Source organism: Metopolophium dirhodum, chromosome 1 (assembly GCF_019925205.1).
Source record: "Metopolophium dirhodum isolate CAU chromosome 1, ASM1992520v1, whole genome shotgun sequence".
In the NCBI taxonomy this organism is placed as follows: domain Eukaryota; kingdom Metazoa; phylum Arthropoda; class Insecta; order Hemiptera; family Aphididae; genus Metopolophium; species Metopolophium dirhodum.
The window spans coordinates 118,492,573-118,520,382 of NC_083560.1; the positions used below are offsets into that span (position 1 = coordinate 118,492,573).

General features: G+C 30.9%; 1 protein-coding gene across 3 annotated transcripts; it reads left to right on the forward strand.

The window, feature by feature from the left end:
- On the forward strand, positions 1–27,526 carry LOC132934244 (uncharacterized). 3 transcript variants are annotated; one of them, XM_061000530.1, is made up of 7 exons: positions 1–717; positions 1,590–1,743; positions 21,295–21,520; positions 23,027–23,178; positions 23,261–23,456; positions 25,358–25,469; positions 26,824–27,526. In XM_061000530.1, exons 2-7 carry the CDS (start codon positions 1,701–1,703, stop codon positions 26,956–26,958), a joined length of 864 nt encoding a protein of 287 aa, XP_060856513.1. In that variant the 5' UTR covers positions 1–717; positions 1,590–1,700; the 3' UTR covers positions 26,959–27,526. The 3 variants fall into 3 exon arrangements, with proteins under 3 accessions (XP_060856513.1, XP_060856514.1, XP_060856515.1); XM_061000531.1 differs by having other exon boundaries at positions 1–626; XM_061000532.1 differs by having other exon boundaries at positions 1–358.
- Positions 27,527–27,810: the final 284 nt, after the last annotated feature.

Genomic DNA, 27,810 nt, shown 5'->3' on the forward strand with positions numbered 1-27,810 from the left:
GCGCTTCTATAGTACTATCTATTCATCGTCATTCAATCGTACGTATTTCACGCTCACGGTACGCACCACGCCGCCACGCACACGCACTGACAGATCGCGATCTTTGCAGGAACCGCGGGCTCTAGACGACCGTCATTCAGTCCGGTTCGGTTACCAGCGCGACCACGGGCACACATCCGTAGACGGCGCAACAATCAGCAGCTGCAGTAGGCATCACGTCGTAACAACAGCAGCAGCAGCAGCAACAGCAACAACAATAATATTGTTATCAGCATCGTCGCACGCGCTCTCTCGCCGCTTATCTCTTCGCGCGCTCATCGACTGATCCGCGTCGGTCGTCACGTCCCGTCGTCGGCAAGTACGTTATTTTCGATTGTCGCGCGTAATAATATCATAGGTACCAACAATATATAACCACTTGCATCGCCATCACGCGGTCAGTCGTTTCCGCGTCGGCGTCGATCGCGTTCAAACGAATAACGATAATAATATTGTTTTTCTAAGTTTTTTTTCGTTTGGCCCTCTCCGTTTATCGTACGCAGCATCACAGCCGTCGACGTCTGGACAATATTTAGTGGCCGTCTTCTTCAGCGCCGGACTTGTTACACTAGCCAGACGGGCGCCGGGTACGTCGAACCCGGAAATACCGGCACGACCAGCTATCGTCCAACTATAATAATAATATTGTTATTATTATACAACACGATAACATTATAGGTAGATGTATTATTGTTACTCTCATTTTATTATTACTCAAAATAACTAGATTAGACGTCACCGCTTGACGCGCAGATCTGATGGGTGCAGTTGTTACGATAATAATATAAGTTATAGAGGCTTCGAATGGAAACGCGTTGTACACATTTTCGGTTATGAAATCAAAATAATTTATTCCCCCCAAGTACGGTCTTGTGCTCTCTGTGCACGCGGAACAAAAAAATTTTTTATCTAAATCGGGAAAATGATCAGGTGTTGGAAAACATGCACGTGTAATTAATGCTTACGACACTTTTCTTGGGAATAGTGGTGTAATTGCGGGGGGTATGACTGTATGAGAGTGTCAATTCACCCCCACCCGTGAGCTTTTTATCTTATAACTGGCACATATCACACAAAAGTATTAATTAAATATTAAGTCATGCAATAATAATACCATACCTACTATATTATCATAATTTATGGAAATAATACAAAAAAACCGAATTCCTATGCTGGTCGTTGAGATATTAATATTAAATAATAACAAAGATAATAATATTACTTCATAATATAGTTTCGATACAAAATAAAGATAAAATATGGCATAAACTTACTAGTGTTTTATTTTAATGTTGTAAATAATTTTGCACATTGAATGGTATTAACCTTGTTATAATAATATTTTTAAACAAAAACATTTTGTCTTGGCAATCCCAAAATAAAATCGAGAGGAGACATTTATACTGCAGGCTCGACCGAGTTCGGGGAGACATTATTTTGCTGCCTGTACCGGCACGAGACGATTTTTTTACTAATTCTTTTATGCCGACTTATACGCATCGTGATTTGGCAAGTACAAAAATTACAACTGAACCGTTTCGCTTTTTCAGTCACACGTACAGCTGATTGTGTTTGCGGTTTAGCGACAACCGGCTACGCTGCACCAGAGCTTCACAATCTTCGGCCGGTGGTCGGCATCGACGGTTGGATTTATCGCCGACATGCCACTGATGGTGCCAGTCGCGGAACTATTCGTCTTAATAGGTGAGTGATCGTTTACATTGCTTGCAGCTATATCATATAATAAATTAGACATAAATCGCAACACAATAAAAATAAACAGAAACAGAAGCAATAAACAGTAAATTTAGTTTAAAGCTGATTACGCGTTTTAAGACGCTAACGTACGCGTTTTAAAAACACGGCATTCAAAACGCTCGCGTTAGAGGTTTTTTTTTTGGACAGACTTACACGGATGTGTTCGTTTCTACCTACTTTATTCTTATGTAATATTATGATATTATGCACAAATTATATATCATTATATATTATTATTGGCGACCGTTCGACGGATTGCAGCTGCTGTATATCACGGACGTTTGCAATTGTATAAATATTTGTGATAGTATATATTATTTTGTCCGCAGTAGTATAGGATAATATTTTTATATACCTAGGTATATATTATAGTTGTAGGACGTAGGTATATACGTACAATATAATTTTATATATATATTATATGTATCAAAGCCAAAATGTTTCAAATTTCACAATACACCTTTATAAAAATTTAAATTTAAAAAGATATATAAGTATTCATTATCGTTATCTGTGCAACCCGTTAAAACTAAATTGAACATTATTTATTACGGTTTATTGCGTTTTAATTACATTTTGCACTAGACTATGAATATTTTGTAGTTCAGCGTCACACTGCTATATATTATCAACATTCAATGTTTAATTTATTATTAACATTGTTTACACTTTATAATATATCCACTCGATGGACAATTACATAATATATAGCGAGGTAGTAGCCAGTATAGCAGTGGCGCAAATTGGATTGCATAAATATGGATTCTGCTGCTAAACGCAAATATATTGTACGTTCTCATCACGTAAATTTTTCTTGACTTTCAATTACACTACCTAGTACATTATATGGAAAATAAAATGAAAAAATCTTGACAAGTAAAGTAAGGTTTTATTTTTATCTCGATCACGTTCGTGGTGGTTTTTTAGATAATTCCATGATATTAGTCATTAACTATTACAGTGTTATGGCATTATAATATTTTTGTTTTCAAGGAGGCGGCGACGTATTTAATCTGCAGACGATAGTTGTAACAACGTCACTTTCTGTGTGATTATTTTCGGCGCAGTTTTTTTTTCTTGCGAATAATTATAGATTCATTATTGTTTTCGATACCGTCGGCTACGTTGCATAATCATTTTTATAAATAATATTAAATTATTATTATTATTATTATGACGACTGTCATCGCGTGATGTATAACAACATAACATACCTAGGTAATCATTGCAATAAAAAGAAAATTATGATTTGATTATTGTTATTGTGTAACACACTCCGACACTCGTATTTGTTGTCTCTGTCTTACAAACGCACAACATAAGACAATTATGCAGTTATTATAGTAGCTTTAATTACCAATATAGTATTTGACCTATTACAAACTTAAGAACATTATATGTGTTGTCTCACAACAATCTTTACGATGTTTTAATTTTTAAGCAAGTTACGCGTTTTAATTCTAAAATAAAAATAATGTTAAAAAACCACGTTGTACTGGTTGTACGTAAGACGGAGACCAGAGGTGGCTTAGGGGCCCAGTCCCCCCACGACATATTATTTCTCCAATTTCCATAGGGGAATGGGCGATGTGCCAAAGGGGTATTGGTACACGCACAATACATTTTATTATATTATCCTCCTAATTCTTATAATTCGGCCCGGAAAACTAATTTACCGGTGAGTATAGGTTTTGTTCTGAGCACCTACCTATATTTAGTAATTTGTTTAGGGTATAAAAAATTATTTTGAAATAATATAGAACATGTTGCCCTCAAATTAGTGATTAGATACTAGGTAGTACACAATTACTCATATTTTACACTTAAGTAATAACAGAAAATAATATAAAATTTAAAAAAAATACATAGTTTTATATAGTTTTTTATCTAATAATAATCACTTTAATTTTTAACAATGTCAATAATTTCTTCAACATCGATATTATTATTTAACATATTTTGTTCTTCAGCCATAAGCAGGAATGCCTCTAATTATTATTTGTATGAACAGCGGCCCGCGGCCCACCGGCAAAAGTCCCGTATGCCGCCGGCATAGTCTGCCAATGATATTATTACCAATATTATGCCTACACATTACACTGCCAATTTAATATTTATACAGATTACAGGTTAATAATAATTGTAGTACACTTGCACTTGTGGCACGAAAAATTTCGAATATCGGTATGAACTGTCGTCATATTATAATAGGTACACTATTATAACAATTTGTAAGCTCAGATAACTGTGACATATGGATTCGTTACTGCAATATTGTTAACTATATGATCACCCGAAATTTCGATAAGTATTGACTATTGCAATAAAAAACTATTTTAAAATCTATTTGACTATTTCTAATTCAAGCGATTTGGGGGAGCTCAAATTGTATCCTTCTCGGCAGAGTTTATTCAACTGGGAAAACTTTTATTCTCGGGAATGTCAATGTCTGAACACTATAGTTATACAAATAAAAAATATGTTAGGAATACATTAAAAAAACACATGTTTAAATATAACGCTCAAAGGTAAATGAAATTAACACTAACATCTTAAATATATGCAAATATATGCTACACACATATTTTATCGATCATTAATTTTTAATCTATATGTACCTGCCTATTATAACGAAGAACGTAACTGGTACACCTTTATATGCGAAGTTCTCCTTGTAATATGTAATAACTAATAATAATTAGTGAAATATACACGGGGACCTGTAACTGTGATAATATTAATATTATAATAATTGAATGGCGGGAAAGTGTAATTTCAAAAACCTCGCAAATCGCTCACTGCGTTTCTGTCTCATATTAGCACATGTGATTTCCACCAACGAATCGTATTATATAATATCGGTGTCATCGATTTTCGTTTTATTTTCTGAATGTTTTACATTATGCAAATAATGTAGTATAGAAAAATGTATTATGAGCGTAATGGCCGTATAAACAAATGTGTATGAATCTAGCGAAAAGCTGAATTTTCTCAAACCAACTCCATTAAACATGTATTTTATGTACAATAATATGCTTATAACGGTATTGCCATACTACATATTATTGCTTTTTATAATATTGTATCTGCGTGGTGTAACGTTTTTGTATTTTTAATAGTTTGGATAGATTTTGAAAAATTGAGTCGTAAACATTTGTTAATTTGGTTTTTGTATACAATTATTGAATTTATTTATGAAACAAATTATAACGTTGGGTATATTATAGATAAATTTAAGTTATCTTCTATTGAAAATGATAATTTTGTAATTTAATTATAAATGTGTAGACGAGCGGTGTTGGTTCACGTTAAAGAATTTACATTACCAATCATTAGTCAGTATAATTATTCACGAAATAAACCAATATAGTGTCACTGGAAACTACAATGACAAGTCATTGTGACATTGTGCATGTTAGGCACACTTAAGTTTCCGGTATAGACTAGGTATTCATTTTAATGTCTAAATTGTAATATCTCATGTTTCAAATAAAAATAATTATAACAATATAATTAATGTCAACGGGTCAATAAAATCGTAATTGACAATAAACAGCATTATTATTTATTATGAAATTAAATATACGAAATAACAGTACCTATCTGTATAATAATATCCAATAGTGGTAGTATTTATTTTGTATCCATCAAAAGTGTAATTAATTTAATGATAGCAATAAAACTGCAACATAGTAAGGTAGGTAACCTAACCTGCTGTGATAAAAATTATCAATGCGTGTAAAATGTAAAAGCCAAAAATGATATGTCATCAAGTAATATAATAATATAAAATATGAGACAGCGCCACAGCGACAATGGTGACAATCAGTTTTTTTATAATACCTAACATTATAATCGTTACGATGAGAGTCACAACAGGAATATTATAATAATATAATAATATTAATAGGTGAACATATTTTCTATACGTTTATTTTATATTATAGTATGTTATACGGATTGTACTTATTGTTACTTTGTGTAACTTATAATTTGCAATAATTTGAAACCTACAAATAATTTCTATTATGGATGGTGCAATCGTTTATTCATTCGATGTGCTTTTGCGCTCAACCAAATCCAACCCGATCCTTACTGATTTTCGTAAACAAGTTGTTTTCGCCACTTTGGCAATAACTTTAGATGTACTTACGCTATTGTTGGTCAATCGCAATCCATAACAGCGGACCGAATCTAATAATTATAACGTACTTAATTACAGGATTATATAATTTTCACAGCGTAGTTTATAGTAATATTTTTTGTACCTACATAAAATTATAGTATTGTTAAACAAAAAATTTTTATTCCAATCGAGACATAGTAACAATAGTTAAGATCGTGTTTTGGCGCAAGTTAATGTTTTCAAAATTTAAAATACTTAATTTTGTAGTTATAGATTCCGAGTTGAGCGATCATCACCGTTTGGGCCAGTAAAACTGCTTCGATTTTCTTTAACAGTATCTTGTTTGATGGGAAAGTGAATCTAGTTAGTGCATTCGGGAGGTAAAAATTTAAAATTCCCATTAGTTTTCAAAAGCTCCGCCGGAAAAAACAAACTACAAATTAAGGATTAACTGGAATTTTTACGTAAAATCGGTTATTGACAAAATCGATTTTGGCCTTTGAAATAAAGTATATACATAATTTATAATTAGTTATTTACATTAATTGTCTGATTAAAATTATTTGTTTTCCGCATAAATATCGGGTTATTCAATATACTCCGAATAATATTGCGGACATAATTGATTTTTCCAACCGTATGTATGTGAGTATTTTGCCAGTAATATGTTAACTTATAAGTAGTTATAACTAAAATTATTTATTCAAATCTACACGATTATTACGGCTATTAAATTATTATACTATAGACTATAGTATACTACTATAGGTTGGTGTAATATAATAAGTAGTAAGTGAAATTAAATTTAAATGTATAAAATCTTTGCGAAACACCCTGTATATAATAAACAACCGCTCCCATAATTTAATATTCTAATGATATAATATGCGCGCAAAAACTTGTCGCGGTTGACGTCATAGGTGGTTTTTGCATTTGTTGTTTTTATTTTTGGGTTTGTTTTCCTGTTTCTTCTCGTCGCTCTGACCGATGACCAACGGTGATGACGTAGTTACCCTTCATGTATATCATAAACCAATGCGTTTACATCCTAATTTTAGTATATACAACAACGAAAGCTAGTGCTCAAAGTTTTACATCTGCAGAATTAGTTTACGCACATTCTCTAATTATTGTCTATATTGGATTCCTTACTATACCCGCATATTGTTTTGTCTTCGTCATAATTAATAATAAAAGAATGGATAGGCCATTCCGCGCATTCCTATATTAACAACATAAGGGTTTGCGGGCTGGAATGTGGATGAGACACCTACAACTTTTATATAGTGCTCTCACAGAAAGGGGTTTTATCATTACTTTTATTTCACAATAATAGAAGACAACATTTTGATAATTGATAAGACCCCTTGTAACCTCTTACTGTTCAGGCCCATGTGATAAGATCTGATGGCATATCCATTATTTTATTATCTATGGTCTCCGTCTAACCATTGATTATACCCATACAATTCTTTAATACCTAGTGGTTATAAATTATAAATTATAATGATTTTACTAATGCATGACATAAATATGTATAACATCAAAATGTACGATCAGTAGTCCCAATTTTGTTTTGTTAGCTCAAATAATAGAGGAAATTAACCTATTAATTATTATCACGGTTAAAATGGTTAAAGGAAAGGTTTATGTTGAATTTCTACGATATTTTGATTTATAAGCTAGCAATGAGTACTTAAAATACCTATTAATAAATAATAATTAAAAATTCTTAAAACTTTTAAATAGGTATGTTTAAATAATTGCCTAAACATAATATCATTATATTTTGTACAATATATACTCAGTGATAATATTACATATTGAAATGTAGGTATTATAATAAGTTTATAAGTAAAAAAGTATGTAATATGTATACATATTTTTTTTATAATCAATATCTGGTAACAGACTACTGGACCTTAGTGAAATAACTCGTATGGCGGTCCAGGGTTATCTACAATCCATGAAAAATTTAAATTTAAAAAAACAACGATAGAACACATAATATAAATGTCCTCACCTTTAAGTTCGATAATAGGCCAATTTATTCTAATAATAAAACAAACAACACAAAATTGACACTTCTCCAACTCAAATTAGCAATTTCGTCCATAATTTGTTGTACGAAGATATGCAACAAATATATACACGTGAGTATACGACGTTCTCTTAAAAACTAACCGCTATAGGAACCCCCCTATCAATATAAAATAATTACAAAAATTGTAAGATCCCAAGGATTATAGAATAATTATTATGATTTTGTTGTATTATGCAATAAATTAGTAGTCTAAGATTAAGTGTAAATAATAAGTTTTAACTGTTTTTTAACTCTTAGTGGGGTTTTCTCCTTGATCACCAGCCGTTGATTTGTTGTGGGGGGGAGGTTCCCGATGATCCCCTCCCTTCATAACAAAATAATGAGTTGAATAATTATTTTTTATTTTTTAAACATAGAATACAATTTCCTAGTATTATATGTACTATTTTGTTTGTGTACGTATTCAGAAGAGTACCTATATGGCTATATACATGCCGTGTAAATTTGTAAAATTTGAATTCACGTTTCTTAATTGCGCTCATATTATTTATATCCACCGACTGAAAAACTTACTTCTCTCGGAGAGTGTATAAAATGTGTAATTAATTAACCAAACAACGATTTGGGTACCTAACTTATACTTATTACGTCTTATTCTTGCACTGCTCGTCGTTTGACATTTTCATTACTCATTATACCATTATCATTATTAGGTATTTATTAATTTTATTTTAGAGCCAATGGGGGTTGATGATATATATCAAGTAAAAATGTTACCCCTCCTTATAAAATGTTGGCCTTAGCCTGTCCCCGCTGGTTAAGAACATAAGTTCTGCAGCCGCCACTGCCTTTAGGATCCAGGATATACTCACCGTATGTGAAGCTTCAACCTATTGCCATATACTGCCAATTTCCATTAGGTAACCGTTTAAGTGTTCTAAATCGTGTTTATATTAAAAACAAATAAAAGGGTGGTAGGGGGTTCTATAATTTATATTTGTAACAGACTTTCGACGTAGGTACACGAACATGTTTAACATATTATAACATATCTATGCAACGGTTCTTTTACAAGTTAAATTTCACATACAATGTTCAAATCTATATGTATTATCTGCAATTTAAATGACATTAACATTTTTTTGGGAGAGGGGGTCCTAAAACTATATTCCCCAGTCACACAGAAATCACAACGCCAAAACATCGAGTAATACCGATACAATACTCGACTATAAGGTATAGAGATTATTATACATAGGTATATGTTAAGCAGGTAACCATTAACACGATAAAGGTAGACATGGCGCAATGTTATTCACGTGCACGCACATAATAATATATATTGTATTTATACACACATAAATCGTAGGTTCCTACGACGACGACGGTATAATAACATGTTATATCGCATTTACTATATTTACACCCGTTTACTGGTCGCGAAGGACGTCGGTCTTCGGATACCGGGCCCAATGTCGACGGGAAATCGCCACCACCGAAGCGACCGGCCGGCGACCTCGTTCGCGCCTGTCTATTATCTATATTTACAACCACGACCGGTGATCGGTTTTTTCTCTATTGAAAATTCTCAGCGAAATTGATGCACACGCTCGTCGTATAATATACTTTTGCGGTGCGACGAGTGCATCGTCCGTCGACATCTGCAGCGTCGTCAGTGGCAGATCGCCAAATCCATAATACACATACCTCTCGTCGGTCGGGATCGTGACGGTGGCTGTGGTGGGGGCGGGGGTTGTAGTCTGCCACTAAATTTTTTTCTTCTGTAATCGCATTGCGTAATTATACCACAACCACAGTTGTAAGTCTGCAAGTTATTTTAGTACCCTGTCCAGACTGATGTACGAATTTCGTATGATGTACAGAACTGCAGTGCGTAGGTATTACGAAATTATTTACATAAACGGAAACACGAACGGGCGCGTACAAACAACGCGCGAGATGAGCGATTTGATTAGCATTTCCATACTTAATACATATTTTCGAAAACAATAAAAAATTATTATTTTAATATTATTATTATTGTGACGGCAGTTCGTGCATCGATGGTGCAGCGGCGTTTAATCATTGCCTGCGTGCGTGTGCACACTCGTCAAATAATTACAGTAACATATTATAATAATGATATATTATGATAGGTAGGCGTTTGGTTTTTTTTATTTAATTACAATCTCAATTGCCGGCGCATTATAGTGGTATTATCGACTATTAATGTATAATTAATCGCATTTATTGCGGTTGTGTTGTGGTTATATATTTGGAAAATCGTCGATCACGCGTCATATCGAAACTGAATTAGCTTATTAATTAATTAATCGACGGCGGCGGTATGCTTTGTTCTACCGACGGCGGTGAAACAGGAAGTGGCGGAGATCTATAACGTAGGCAGTGTATATATATAGCGCAACAGTAGAATGCGCCTGCAGCCTGTGGCGAAGAAGAAGATGCAACGGTGTATGGTTTCGTAACATCATCGATTATAAATAACCTATAATAATAAATGTCTTAGGTACAATATTATTATTCACGAGTACTATAATATTAAAGTAACAATAATATAAAGAGGACGTTATACATCCGCGTTTACCTTCTCGGTTTATTTTTCAACCACCTCGCAACATTACGATACTATTGCTCTACCTAGGTACCTACTTCGTAATTCCAAAAAGTGAACTTCAGATTTGGTTTATGACGAAACATAATTTAACAAAACAACGTTTGTAATGTCAGACCGAACATTATGAAATGTCTTACACGATTGCAAAAATTATATTTTAAAATATTTTTTTTAAAACCTTGCAGTTGATCGGATATTAAAAATGTCGTACACTTCAATTCATTTTTAATTTATAGGTATAGTAATAAGTTATTTAAATTTAATTTGGAAGATTTATGTTAGAATATTATAAAATATGTAACTTTATATTATAATTATACTGTAATCTTAATGAAATGAGATCAGAGATTGTAAAATGTAAATGCTGGTTTAGCGCTCCGTAATCTGTACGACTACCGGACTACGTAATATTAAAATCGTTAATTTAAAAAAACTAATCATAGAATATTATTAGCGTGTTTTTGTACTATAATATTATACTATTTAACTATTGTAATGCACTACACAGTCTACACGGTGTCACTGTCTACATGTGTAGTATTCACATATTCATATTATTGTTGTTGTTGTCTTATCATACATCATAATATTATTTAATGTCCATTTCATATCACATATGTTCGATGAATAACACTTTATTTAAAAAAAATTCCTTTCTTATACTTGTATTAAGTAAAAACTAAAGGCAGTATATTATTCTGTAAGGCTCGTGGCATAAAGTAGGTACCTATTTTCAATTTCTCAATCGAAACACACAAAATCAAAAGAAAACACTTAATTTAATATTGAACTTTTAATTGAAAATAAGATTATAAAATAAAATGTAGCTTAATATTATGTTGATAGGTATAATTTTAGTAATCTTAACCAATATATTTTTATACTTTTCTATACGGTCTTCAATATTAAGTAATAACAGTTTTAAATTTTATTGAAACATAAGTCTCAATATAATGTATGATAAATCGTAATATATTGACAATATTATAATAATATTTATCTCATAATCATATACGCGGACACGTGGTGGCCGGTGGTGCAGGTGTGCATTCCTCCTCCTGCACTGAGACCACCGTCGTTTGTTTTTACTATAATAATTTATGAATTTATCACACATTTTTATCAATATAGCCATATAGGTGGTACCTATATTACCTACACAGTTTTTTTTCGATATTCTTTATATTTTTCGACGGTCGCGCATTCCTGGGTCGCCCGCAGCAATAATAAATCCATTGAACAACAAATAGTAATAATAATTCCACCGTTGTGGCGTTGTTACGTCTTATTATTATACTGTACTGTATAGTACTACTACTACTACTACAGTTGTAGTAGCTACTGTGTACATAATAATAATATGGTAACAATTTATAGCTTCGCCGTTATCGTCTACGACGAAACGCACAATGCACGACTGCGCCATATGCAACACAATAATGATAATTATTAATTACCATTATAATACTACATAGTACCATACAATAATAACTATAATACATTATATAATAAGACGTATAATAAATACCACCGTCGCCGCAGTCTGTGGCATTTGATAGCATTCGGTTACTGGTTATACCTAACAGTGGTTGTCAACAGCGGGACATTTTTCAATGTTTAAGAGCTGATATAACCATAAATTATATTTGTAAAAATCAAATGGTGCACGTTAAATAATCCCTTGAAAAAATCATTTGACCGGCACTGGGTTATGGGTTGGAATTATTGAAATTATCCAACTGCACATAATATTACTTAATATAGTAATTATGCGTATAGAGCAGCGGTTCTCAATCTGTGGTACGCGGAAAGCTCATAGGTAATACGCAAAGAAAATCTACCTTTATAAAAAAAAAAATTGGAATGAATCATTATTAACATTAAATATTATTTGGTTTATTTAATGTTTATTTTATGGTGTGGAGGTCGTTTGTAATCGTAGCAATTAAGATAACGATATTCTCTTTAATATAATACAAATCGATAAACTTTATTCATTGACTTAACCAGTGACTCTACCCTAAAAACCGCTTTCAAAACCAAAAATATCACTAATTTTTGGCTGGACGTGAAACAAGAATATTCGGCATTTTCCACACAAGCTTTATGGTTTCTAATCCTTTTTGTATCAACATATCTGTGCGAAAATACATTTTCTCACTTATTGTAAACAAAAAATAAATATAGAAGTAGATTAAACGTAGAAAATTTTTTAAGACTTAAAGTTACCAATTTGGAGCCCGATATTGACGTCATCGTCCGTTGAAAACAACACCAATCGTCTCATTGAAGTTAAAAGTAAACCATAATAATTATAATAATTTTAAATATTTAATTTGATTTAATTTAATTTCTTTTTGTGCATTAAATACTTTATATTATCTCATTTTGTAATTATTAATGAAATACAATTCTATACATATAACATAAACGTATACATTATTAATAAGCAAAAAAAAAGCAAAAAAATGGTTAGGTGGTACGTAAAAATTTTCAAATTGTGTAGGTGGTACATGACTATAAAAATGTTGAGAATCACTGATATAGAGTATTAGTATTATATATCATTGCGTTAGAGTACTGATATAAGAGGACGCTACACAGATATTTGTTGTCTTCATCTTACAAGTGCATAACATACCAAATTTATGCTCAGCAGATCACGTTTAACTCAGTTAGCTTAAAAATTAGTTTGAATCAACCTATTATATGAAACTTGATGGTAAGAACATTATCTGTATTTTTATGTGGGTTTTTTAGGATAATTTAGTTTTTAAGTGAGTCATGAGCATTTTTAATTTACGCTACATTATATATGCATAACTTCCTAAAAAATTTAACTAAGTATCATAAAAAACCCACATACAAACACAGATAATGTTGTACTTACCATCATGTTTCATAATAGGTCGATTCACAAGTTTCTCGTCAAAGTAATACATTATTTAATATAAAAATTCAATCTTCATAAGAAAAGACAAAAATTCAAACATATTTTTACACATTGAATATTATCTGCGCGGTCGCTTTACAATTTATAATTTATGACTATTATCAATTACCAATATGGTTCGCTCGGGACATGATATAATATGTGTTGTGTACGATTTTTTCAACTGTACTCGTTTATTACGATAGCCAATAGGTAGATATGTACCGAAATTAATAAATAATAGATTTAACTATTTAACTAGTAAACCGTTCGTGCTCACGCGTGCTATGTGCCATGTCGATGGCCGATGACTATATCGCCTCTGGGTTTAGAATAAAGTATGAGTCTAGAGTTTTGAGTGCAATATATATATTAGTATACGATGACTGGCCAATTGTCTTACGATTTTGCGATGAAGACGAAATATGTTGCCATGAACATGAATGTTTTATTAATAATTACTAAGTTACAACTTACAACTTGCAGTAACAAAATCAATATAGAAATAGCCAATAGGTAATAGTATAATAACAATAAAGGGGGACGGAGTGGCCGAGCGGACTAAGGCGTCGGCTGCGACGCAGTCGACCCGAGTTCGATTCCTTGGCCATGGGCGTCATTTTTCTTCGGACAAGTCACGGTGTCCGGAGAACAAGTGCCGCCATCCCCCACCCGGGCATGGCAGATAATGACCAATTAAAAAAATAACTATAAAAAAATTATTATAGTATGACGAGTGAATTTTTCCACAGAATTTGAGCAGAATTTATAACAGTATTATAATTTATGGTAACACCTCAATAATAATATTATATTATACATAATGTCGTAGTGCTGAATTGTACGTATTGGACGATCAAAACGGCGATGCGGAGATTTGAATTTGCGGCGGCGGCGAGCGGTATGATCGACACGTGATTGACTTGTTTTTCCGCGGCGATATACGGCTTCTCCTTCGCGGGTCCTAATAATAATGATATAAAAAAGTCGTCTGCTACGCCATTATTTTTTGATTAGATTTTCTTGTTTCCTCAGTCTCTCTCTCTCTCTCTCTCTCTCTCTCTGCAACGCTATAGCTTGTCTCGATTTTCCCAATATTGTTATAATATTGTACACAATCGATGACACAAACTATTGGCATCCATATCACAAGTGTCTATACAGCGCACAATCCGTATAAAACATAATAAAAACAATCATTGTTGTCGTTGAGGCTACGCCGCCGTTGATACAATAAATAATAATACGTGATTTTATTATTATCATGAGAAGTGTATAATAATATATAGCATAATAATAATATATAGCGTGTGGGTTCATCGTCCTCGCCGCAACCGCGAAAGCTCGGTCGCACGCTTATTTTTACACGAACTCGGTGCTGGTGCACAGGTGTTTGTGCGAGTGCGACACGCTTCGCCGTAGATAGTCCTCAGCATAAATGTATATTTTGTTTATACAGGGCGGTTCGTGTACGAGAAACATCCGTATACGATTTCATTTAAATACGAGTTTAAATACTTCTCAAAACAGTATATTTTTGGACATTCGTGGTTCTCGGGTTTTGGAAATCTGCGATTTTGCCTGTGGACAGTACGTTAACCCAGTGGCTGTCAAATAATTTTGTCGTGATGGAGGGGGGATGTGGCTGATTTTTTAACATGCACTATTCGATCATCAAAAGTATATTTTATAATAAATACAAATTATATCATTATACATATTTTAAAAAATGTCATGATGGGGGATCTATCCTCCCCTTCACCATTAGACTGCCACTGCTTCAACCTATAATATATTAATATAGGTCAGATACTATAATTGTATAAGACAAATGTATAAGTATAACTATTTCAAGTGGCGATGAGGAATAGAAAAAGATTATCTGGAAATCGATAAGATATTCATAAATATTGTTATTTGTTGACACTATTTTAAGGGTAGATAGATAATTTTAGATAATAGACAATTTTCTATAGAGTAGGGCACTTGCAGCGCTGCGAAATTCATCTAGTTTATTATTTTATAGTGTTGCCCACATCTTTGACACGTGTCATAATGTACATTATACGCATGATTGGTGACCCGACGTCATTTTGAATCTTTCACAGGCACTCATTCCGATGATATTTGAAAAACCAAACACCCCAATCGTCCATTCTGTTAATTAGACAAGTAGTAAATGAATTCCGATAACGTGTAGTCAGGCAGTAGGTATATATAAAAATACAGTCAAGTCGTGATAACTCGAAAAACTTGACATCTCGTTTTTTTTTTATTCACCTTGATGTTAGGTTAGGTTAGCTTAGGTTAAGTTTTAGTCAAGTATCTCTAATAGTACATACCTCGAAACGATTTTTACCTCCGTTCAACTGCGAGTAAATTTATCGTGACTTGACTGTATACAAGATACTACATTGTAATTGCTAGTCGAATGTGGGTTTCTATTTAATACCACGCATAATTAATAATAATTATAGGTACCTTATACATACAACAATAAATCAAAACAAGAAATATAAGTGACTTTATTTGAGTGGTTCGTGCTAGAACGGCATCGGCCAATTATGATATCATGCCATTATGTTCAAAATTACCAACCGATAATTAATAACTGGCCTTTATAAACAATTTAATTCACGATAAGCGTGTTAACAAAATGTATATTTATTTTATATCTAAGATGCATTTTAACACGTTTAAAAACACGTTAGCCAACAATTAGCATACTTTGTGTACCCCGGAAAAAATGTTATCTACTAATATATTTCAAACTCGAAAGCCGGAAAAATTTTAAATGTTTTTACCCATGGTCCAAAACAATTTTAACCTAGTTTTGCATAAATATTTAAACTCGTTTTACTTTCTGAATTTGGCATAATATATTGGTGAGCTACATTCAAGAGTCATAGAGCATCAAAAATATAATATTTTTTTTATTTTACAAGAATTATACAACTTAAAAAAATAATACATATTATATATATATAAATAAGTGAACAAACATTGATGACACTTATAAAATATTTTTATTTAATTGTATTATAATATAATATGTTAAATAACATGGAAAATAATTGTTACAATATAACATTAAATATTTAATTTTATTATGATTTATAACTTTACTATAACTAATAAGTACGTAATATATATATATATATTTACTACTGAACCTTACTGAGATAACTCGTGTGGAGGTTCAGGGTCATCTGAAATTCATGAAAAATTTAAAATCTTATATAACTTATAACAATAACAAAAATAATAAATACAATTAATAGTAATAATACAAATTACATGGTGTATAAAAAAATGAAGAAAATATAATATAAAAATGTATGCTTTAGCAGCGTCATTATCATATAATATAGCCAGTGCAAGATACGCTTTTTGAATAATAGTAAATAGAAATTTCATGTTACTTTAATTGGTGGACATTAAACTAAAAAACTGGCTCCCAAGGAAATTGAAAACTTTTCCACAGACGGTTTTACCTGGTTATATTTTAATAATAATTATATTATTAAGACTTAACTGATTCAAAATAATATAATTTTGGTAGGTGGTAATAAGTAATAGGTAACTAATAAGTAAACACATTCAATAAGTATCACTAATATTTTACAGATATCGTAATCTATAATAGGTATTCATGGAAAACTATCAAATACTTGTGATACGCGTTCATATTGATAATTTATACAATATACAAGACGTATTATATTATATTATAATTTTTATAATGAAAAATTATATTTAAAAATTAATGTATAAAACAATTATTATATTTGAATGCTGAATGTAATTTTCTGATATTAGGCTTTTTTTAGTTGTCTTCTATAATATACATTTTATTATTAGGTATATTATAATAATATATACTTAATATGTTTCATGTTATTTTTTAGATAAAAATATACAATGGTATTTATCTTACAACTTTGAGAGAACATTGTATTTTTATGATTATTCTTTTTAATGATTTAGTTATGGAAATGTTATAAAAATATTTAAAAAATTTAATGATGAATCGTTTAAAAAGTTTATTGAAAACATGTTTAACAACTCAAATCTTTTAACAAAATTAAGGGGACTGATTTGTAATTAACGGTGTTTTATTCAAAAATATATAAGGGATTTGATATGACGGCATTTTTGTGAATTATTTTCAGTGTGACAAATAAAATATAAGCATTTGTGTTTGTGATTCTAATCTGGAAATTTTATCAAAGCAGAGGCACAACATGTCGTTAAAATATATTATTATAGTCACCTTTTTAAAGACACTCAAAATTTCAAAACAATATAAAATATGATATCGCCTGTCAAATTCTGCAGGACTTAGGTTGGGCGTGGTATTTTAATTTTTAAAACCAAATTATATTTACAAACAATTATGTTATTATGTTTTAATCAAGGACATTTTGAAAACTGTTAAAGGTTTATGTAATACTACAAAAACCAAAATATATAAATACTATTTATTCGTTCAATAACATTTCAGTAAAATCAAACATTATAAACCACATCGATTAACCGCTAGTTAACTTGTTATTTAATAAAAATTAATGCGATGCAATAAAAATACAACTTACAGACATATGCGTTATATCATAATACATAATATATTATACTATCGACTAACATTGTCTAATAGTTAATACAAATACTTCAATACCTATATGTTTTAATTATATCGTTGGCTTTAAGCAAAAACTTATTTACGCCAAAACATGAAACATTAGGAAATTAAACTGTAATCACATATTAATATATTATAATATACGATATTCATTATTTATTTATAGAAATATTTTAAAAGTATATTATTATAATCATCGACATTAAATGATATACCTAATAGATTTTATTGAAAAAAAAATGGAATAAGTCGTAGTCCTGCGTTGAATATTATACGGAACCGTATATTATAGTTATATTGATATAAGTTGCAATAAAACGTACATTTATAGTTATTAAAATCAAAATTAATTAATAATAATTATTATTATTATCGAATAACTGGTAAATTAAAAATAGTTTAATAGTATATTATATATCAGGAAAAACAGTTTATCATTTTTTTTGACTTCTAAGCAGAAATTTGATTTTGACCTACTCGTATATATTTTCGTTATTCAATGCCCTTATATGTTTTCAAAGTCCTATTTTGCCCTCGATGATTATCGTTCATGCTAACATTAATTATTATAAATAGTATTTATAATCAATGATAGGTACTACACTTACACTATCAAGTTGTTAAGTGGTTATATAATGTATTATGTATAGTCAAATTTATGTCGTGCTTTATGATTGTATGAAAAGTAAAAATATGGTTATTGGCAAATATGCATATCGAATCCGAATAAATTAAATTTTTAATGGCTCCAATTAATTCTATAAATCTGACACTAAAATGAGAATAACACCCGTAATGAATTACTATATAGTGCATTAATCATTATACTTTACAATTAACTACGGATGGATATATTATTTGGTTATATCGTTAACTATACAGTCCTACAACCTAATACCACCTATAATGTATCTACCATTTAATTAAAATTTATAAGACATCGGTATTGTAATAATATGTATACTTAATAATATTGAAATATTTAGTATCAGTGTTATAATTGTTATTTTTTATAAACATAATGTAATAAATATTTTAATAAATAATAGCATAACTTAATCCATACAAATATAAGCCTAACACTCGTTGTAAATGTGTAATAATAATAAAATTTTGTTCTTGACAATAAATAAAATAAACATTACCTATGGATTGATGAAAATTACATTGAGAATATTTCATTAATTGTGTCCGTTGTTAAAGATTTAAATCACACTTGAAAAAATACTGTCAAACATGATGGAAACTATTGTTGTGTATTACATAAGTCGAAATTTATAGTTCTGGAGATTTGGTAAATAACTAAAAAAAACCTTGAGATATTGACATATTGTGGAGTTATTCAGTTTTTGAAACAATTATTTAATTTGACCATTATTACTACCTGTGATATCGGACCTAAGCCCTTACTGGCTTACTTATACAGGTATACAACGACCAACTACGTTGTTTTGTCGTGCTTTAATTTAATATTATATGTGATTGCTGCTGTCGTCATTGTATACACTTAAATCTAGTCGAAACGGACATTGCGTACAAAGTACAAACAGGAAATTTGTTGAAAACTGACTTTATTTACAGTCCTACGAGATTTCGACATTTCATTCCGTCAGGTTTCTAATCTATAGCTTCAAGGTAAACGTATCTTAGTCGACATTTGGTCAAAATTGTATTACTTTAATATATTATCAAAAGAGTTGTCTTTTCTTTATAAATTGGTATTGACTATTGGTGACTACCTACTTAAATTTGAGGATTACCATTATATATATTAATATATTTATTAATGTTAGAAGTGCATTCATTTATAGACTTAATATATATGTTTTAAACTATAATGACGCAAGATTTGGTATTATTATATACAGCGTAACTATAACTTTATCTATAACTATTATAGTATTATATTATAAATCGTACGATTACGATTGAATTCTGTTAAGTAAACTTATGTAATTCTTTCATAAAAAAATTTGGCTTTTTTAGCTGAAATATCGATTAAATAATATGTACAGGAGTTGAGTTGCCCTGTTTTTCTTAGCACAATAGTACATCATAATTATAGTGAAGTTGTTGTGTGTAATAAACTAATAAATCACAGACGGACTTAAGGTAATTTTCTAGGATTTAACATCAACTGGGAGCTTGAATCAGGTCAATGAAATAAAATTATTATATAATAACATGTACTTTTTTAAGTATTGTATGTAGTGTGTGGAAAATTATAGACATTAGTGAGAGTAATCGGTTTTTTTTTTAATAAAAACCTATCTATTTATTGGTGATTATATTTTTTATGGGATTATATTACAATTTAGTAATAATTTGCTTAATTCAAGAATATAAAATCTGGAAATCTGACAAAATTATGCATACTTAGAATGATTCGATTTTAATTTTGTAAACGTATTTAAATTATTTAGGCTCTTCACTACGTTGTCACATTGCGATATTACTACCTCATATTCATAAGTAAAATCAAAATACATTATGTGAATTATTTTTAAAAAAATTAGGTTTTTTTCATCTTTGGTAAATGTATTTGATTTATATTTCCAACATAACTAGCACGTCTTTAAAATTAAAAATTAAAAGGGGAACATTTGTGTACGTAATTTTGTCAGACTATTCGGCATTATATAGCTTCGAATTAAGTGAGCGAATTATTGTTATAACAATATCAAACATGTCATCGACTTCTGGACTTCTGGATGTGAGTGCGAAAAATATCATTATTCATTATAGCCATTACCAAGAAATGGCTAGGGCGGTCGGTACTAGGTTGTCATAACTTTAAGGATGCCATAACTACTTACACTAAAATGTTCAATTATTTTCCTATTTAGACATAAAAATAGAACATCTTTATCCTGCTTTAAGGTCATCACACACTGCAGCGGTGGCGGTAGCGGTTACGGCAAAAAGAGTCCGGACACAGGCACCGCCAAGACAAATTAATTTTACCGCCACCGCTGCAGTGTGTGTCGTCATTTATACGTTAACTTATTGTCTTATTATACCTACCTACATCTATTAACTGACAGTACCCAAGTGAAAACTCTACTCGATAACAATATTATCGCCGTACGAATAACAACCTTTCCGTTTCTTCCCGCAGGCGTAGCAGCGCTGGTGACTTTGACGCAATCCGCCGCGGTCGTCGGCAACGACAAACAACAACTCCTGGTAGACGCTGAAGAGCTGTCCGAAGCCGCGTACGGGCGCTGCGATGACGGCCGCGTGATCAATTGCCGAACGCTGCCACTGTTCAACTACACTGATTTGACACCACCGCCTGTTGGACCCGAAGCCGCCTCTGACATACTACAAGATGTTAATTGCCCGTCAGTGACAGTTGAATATTATAAATTATTATTATTATATTAGGTACATTAATTCAGTGGTGTATCTTAAAGTCGACCAGGGTAGGGAAAAGGGGTAATTCACCAATTTCAATATATAAGACCCTAATAAATGACACTCAAACCTTACTATGCAGCAGAAGCGAGTTCTCTTTTATTTTTTTTTTTGGAAATTACGTAATTTATACAATGTTGAAAACGATGATGGAATCAGAATAATGCAGTTGGACTTAGATTTGAAGTTTTTAATTATTTTTTAGTATGGAGCACGTTCATGATTATTTATTAAGGAGCATATAAAGGCAATCGCGTATACATATTATATCTGAAATGATAACAAGCCTATTGGATTACTGTACAGGAGTTTCTGAAAGTGTGAAAGGGACCGCTCTCTAAGCTTATCAGGTCCACTTGACACACTAGGATATTAAAAGATTAGCCGAAATGTCAGATACATAAGACTGATGTTAGGAACATATACCAAGCCACAATTACAGTAAAACACACGTCCACGCGTTGCGCTATAAGTTGTAACACAAAAGTAAAAAATTACTTTAACTTCAAAACTTTCAGTTAAGCCTCCAAATTCTGATCACATTATCGTTTTAAGAATACAAAATAACTTTTTGATAAAGTTCTAAAAATAAAAGTTTCCGGTAAAGTTTAAAATATAAAATATATATAATTTTTAGATTTTTCTGTACCTATATTGCCATCAGTATTTTTATAGACTTGTGTTCTAACTGGGTTATTTTCCACGTGAAAACATTGTTTTTTATATAAGTAATTTTGTTATTATGCAACAGCCAATTATGAAAGTGGGATGTTCCGGCATTCTTGTTATAATTACTTTCAAACATTAATGAAGGGAATTCGATTTTAACCGTTTTATTTTTACAAAACTACTTGTTTTTTCCATCGCACCGAAAAAATAATTGTGAAAAATTAAAGATATAATTAAAATTGTTTTTACAAAGTGTGATAATTGATTAATTGCATGCTGTATAGTGAAAAAAAAAATACTGGTTAGTCACTCAGTCATACATTTGTGTGTAATAATGTAAAAGAAACAAGGTTTTATTCCAGCTATACTTCGCTATTTTGAATAACAAATGTACTTACTACTTTAGTGAAAATTATACATTTTTGAGCATGAACAGTTCATTTAGTTTGAATGGCACCTATATCTAAAAAAATAGATTCAAGAATTAAAAATTCAAGTTTTTGAAGGAACTATTAACTTTGAGTGTATAATATAGACGATGGTGGTTATGCCCCTCCCCCTTAATCCACCCGGGACTATGCCACTGATAAGAAGGTACTTCTATAAAAATATTTTATTGGGTAGTAACTAGTAACTAAAAATAATTTGTAATCGTATTACTTATTATACCTACTTACTGTAGTATGGCATATAAAAAGTTGGAATTAATATGTGCATTTAATCAGCTTATAATTTTGTGTTATCCGATTTTTCGACCGCTACAGGTACAAAAACTTGGAACGACATTTTCGGTGCGTGGACGCGTTTACCCGCCGGTGCATGACGCCTGATCAGCGGGGAGCCTTTTACTCGCTGTACACCGTTCCGACGATGGACATGCAAGAGCTGTGCACCGAGGGTAGCCCTTATAGGGAGGGTCAGTATCTATACATTATAATATTTTGCAAATAATTTTGTTATCCTGTTACATTTCATCAATACGTAAATTCCACCCACAGAATACTTGAAACACGCCGCTTGCTTGCGCACTGTGCATACCGAGTACGTGCAGTGTGGACGTCGACATCAGACTGAGTTGTCCTCCCTAATGGTGGATCAGGAGCAGCATACCGGAAGTGATGGAAGTGTGGCTTCGACCACGTTACCAATCACGGACGCTGAACATATAACACAGAACCTGGCCCGCCTGTGTGGGTGAGTGTTATCATATTTTGTCGTACTGTAACTGGTTACAACGATTGCCGAAGAGACATTCGTTATCGCTGAGTACATTATATGAAATGCAAAACAGGACTGCAATTTTTAAATAAAATAAACATTTTAGTTAAACAAATAAAATATGTAACACGATGAGTAGCAACAATTTACAGTGATAATGATAAATATAAATATCATTAATTATTTATTCACCGCTCCATGCATTTCGATTCTACGTATTTCTTTAATTTAATAAACGTACAGATTTCACAGTGTCGTCACACATATCTGCTGATTGACTTTATTTTAACCATTCGCTCTGGTACAACCGTATTTGAAAAAAAAATTCCGTATTATGTTATCTATTTACAATTAAAACGTTACACAATTTTTGCGTTTATCGTAATTTAGAATTAAAACGTTATTCAACTTTTGCGTTTATCGTTATTCAAAATAGTGTTAATACAATTTAAATTTAAAATAATAACTAATGCGGGTAGATATTGGCCCGGATATGGAATATAATAATATAATCAATTCTTAGATTGATTGCATGAAATAAATGTTTTACGAAACCAATAGACCTTTTAAATAAATAGATTTTAAAATATTTCGTTTTGCGTTATTTTTCGTTCATTGATATTCTATAAATTATGTTTTGCGTTATTTTTCGTTTAATGATATATAATATATTTTGTTAATCGTTATATTTTGTTTTGCGGTTTTTTATTATTTTCGATTATCATTTTATGTTATAATAAATTACGTTTACAAATTTCAATAGTTTTTTGTAAAATAAAACGTTATAATCATAACGTTATTATAACGTTTGCAAGCCCTGTTTAATAATATTATTTACTATTTACATGTACTTAAAATATTCTATAACTTTGTATTCCAAGTTAAAACTTCTATAAATAATAATTTTATACGAAGTGTTACTTTGAATTTATATGTATAGGTATAATAATATATATAATATATATTATATACATATATATATAAAAGTTAGGATAATAGTACAAATACCAGTAAAACCTAGGATTTACCGGTAAGTGTTCTAATTTTGATAATGGAAAAACAACCGTGTTGGTTAAAGTCCAAAATTGTTTACCAATTATTGTGTGATATTTTCTTCTTGCTTTATAATTATTGCAGTAGTATACGTTAAAATAAAAATAATAAAGATTATTATTTAAGTATTTTTTTATTACATAATCGTTGATCGCCGTAAAATGTCACTTTCTGCATACAATACTTTCAATTTTTGCAGTAATATTTCATAATAATTTAAATGTGTGTATCTAATTTATTTGTAGGTAATAGCGAATATACTTAAATAATAATAATTATTATTTTTATGTTAACGTATACTATTGTATGTTGGTATATGAGTATAAAACAAGGAGAAAATAACACACAATAATTGGTAAACAATTTCGGACTTTTACCAACATTGGTTGTTTATCCTAAGATTCACCAAATCTCGTTCATAGAAGTCCAAAATACAAAAACCATTCATAGTTTTACCAAACTATTTTGTGTATCATAGGTTTCACCTGTATTATTTACCGTAACAACTTAACATAATATACATTTTTTTTATTAAATATTAATATTTGAAATTTATTTACAAACATTACTAACAGCTGTTGATGTATTTTGATCAATAATAGATAATATGAAAAAATACATATTTTTTAGTTATTTTTATGGTACTATGTTATCATTATTATAAATATAATTTAGTTTTTACTTTATAAGTGAATATTTTGGATTTGTGTTCATGGTACATCCATCATTTACACTTTTAGGTACCTACTATAAGTACTTACACGGGTATTTACCATAGATTTTTTAACCATTTGCTAATATCTATTTGTTCCATTTACCAACAGATCATTTAGAGGACATTTACAGTGTGTGCATGGCATTGTCCGGGCCACTTGCGGCCAGCAGACCGAAGAGTTCGCCAGTCAATTCCTTAGTCAAATGGCATCTTCGCTTTTGGTGAGTATTAAATTACATATGAATTACATATTATATACAATTTAGATAAACAATAAATTTAAAATATTGGTTTGCATATGTAAATATTACGTTCAAATTCTAAAATTGTAAGTTTAACGATGCGTGTGTACAATACATGTACGATATACAACTGTTGATGACGTATATTTGAGACATTCTGTTCTAAAATACATAGAAATGCCGCCAATGCGCTAACAAACGCATCGCTTTAATAATAATAATTATTAAGACCAATAGGAACAGTTTTACAAATAAACATTTCGATCGTAAATCTCAAGATCCCTGTTTGAGGTCCCGGGTTAGACCTCTATAATTTACCCTTTTAAAATTATCCTGTATTCTTCCCATAGGTCTAATTTATCTCTGTACCAAATTTCATCGCAATCGGATTAACGGCTTAGGAATACATAAAAGACACACACACATAAACATTTATTTTTATCTATCTATCTATCTATCTATCTATTCTATTTATATATAAAAGACAAAAAATGTTTTCGACTGACTGATTATGTTCTTTATGCATTCCTAAACCGTTCATCTGATTGCGATGAAATTTGGTACAGAGATAAATTAGACCTTGAGGAAGAAGATAGGCTACATTTTGTCGCGAAAAAGGTAAATAAGAGGTCCAACCCGCGGATAATCTCAGATTATTTTTGTTTATAAATTGTTGATATTGATTTTAATAATAATAATAATTATTATTATTAATGCGATAAGCCTGTGTATATCTCTAGTACAGTATGTATCGAATTCGATCCACTACGGTTTCGGTGGACCAATTTTTTGAATTTTTCGATACTTTAAAGTATTAGAATTACATTATTCATTTATGTACGCATCACGGGGAGTCCACGATCTAATTCAGGTAGATTGCTTACCTGATAATATACTGCTCGCATAATCACACATACCTAGCAATAGCAACATACATTGCCCTGTCAGTCGACAGCTAGTATAATATTATATAGATTAGAAAATATATAGTTTTAGTTAGGTTATTGGTATACCAGGTTCCACGATAAATTATATTTTAGTTAACATACGCTCATAGAGTTCATGACTACCTTTTATCATTATGTTTCAAATGTAATTATTTACTCATACTAAAAACAATTTAACCATCGTAGAATAATTGTAGAATCGTATCGCTGACGACTAAATATAATTGCCTATACTAAGCCCCTTGAAACGGTAAATTATAGATAAATCATATAACATTTTGCGAGTTTGACTCACTTAACGTTTAGATGTAACGCGTGCCTCTACAATTATGTAATGGTGTTGAATAACAGTATAATACTCATCATAATATTATTGACCTTTGCAGAACATCTGTGACAAGTACGGTAACGTGTCTCGGTCTCCGTCCTCCAGTGCCGCCCGGACGACCGGAACCACGATCACGGGGTTGGTCGTTTTACAAACAGCGATCGTTATGGTAGTTTCGTTCCGGCAATGGTGATGAATTCTGGCAGCCATCAAACATCCACTACGGTAGAGCGATGTTCATTTTAAGCAAAAACATAAAACGCCACCGGTTTCGTCATTATATTTTACTGACCGCACACCTCCTCGCCATAATTTTATACCTACCATGATTATTCTTGCCTACTCTAGATCATAACTTTATAGATTATTATTATAATTATTATTACTATTAAACTATTTTCACTATATTATGTTTATTAGGTATTAATTTATTATCGTTACTATTACTGCTATAATGTCTATATGTCATACTGTGTATAATATGAATTGTATTGTGATGTGTATTATTTTGGGAGTGTTGATTATTATTTAACATTATTTTTAGGCATATTATAGTTTGTTTTGTTTGTTTGTATACGCGCGATATTGCATTGCGGCAGTTTTATTAAAAAAATCTAGTGAACAAAATGTAATTTTTATTTTGCTTGGTTAATACTGGTGATATATAATATCGATCCGTGTCATCATACCTACACAAGTCGTACCTGTAATATGTTAAGGGAATCGTAAATATTATTCAAATAAAAACGTCAAATACATCACATGTTATAGTGTCGCATCATCATCAACTTTTAAGAGAATATAAAATAAAAAAATTTAATTAAATTTCAAGCTATTTGATTCACGAAAAGAACAGGTGTTATACATGTAAATGTGAGATTGTTCTACTATACCACGTTGAAATATTATACGAGTGTTTTTTTTTTCTGTACTAAACAGTTAAAATGGTAGTAACATAATATTATCGTCATCACAAGTGCAATATTGTAGGTAAGTACAATATCATATAAACCTGCTTTGAAAACTATGTATTATATAATGTGTA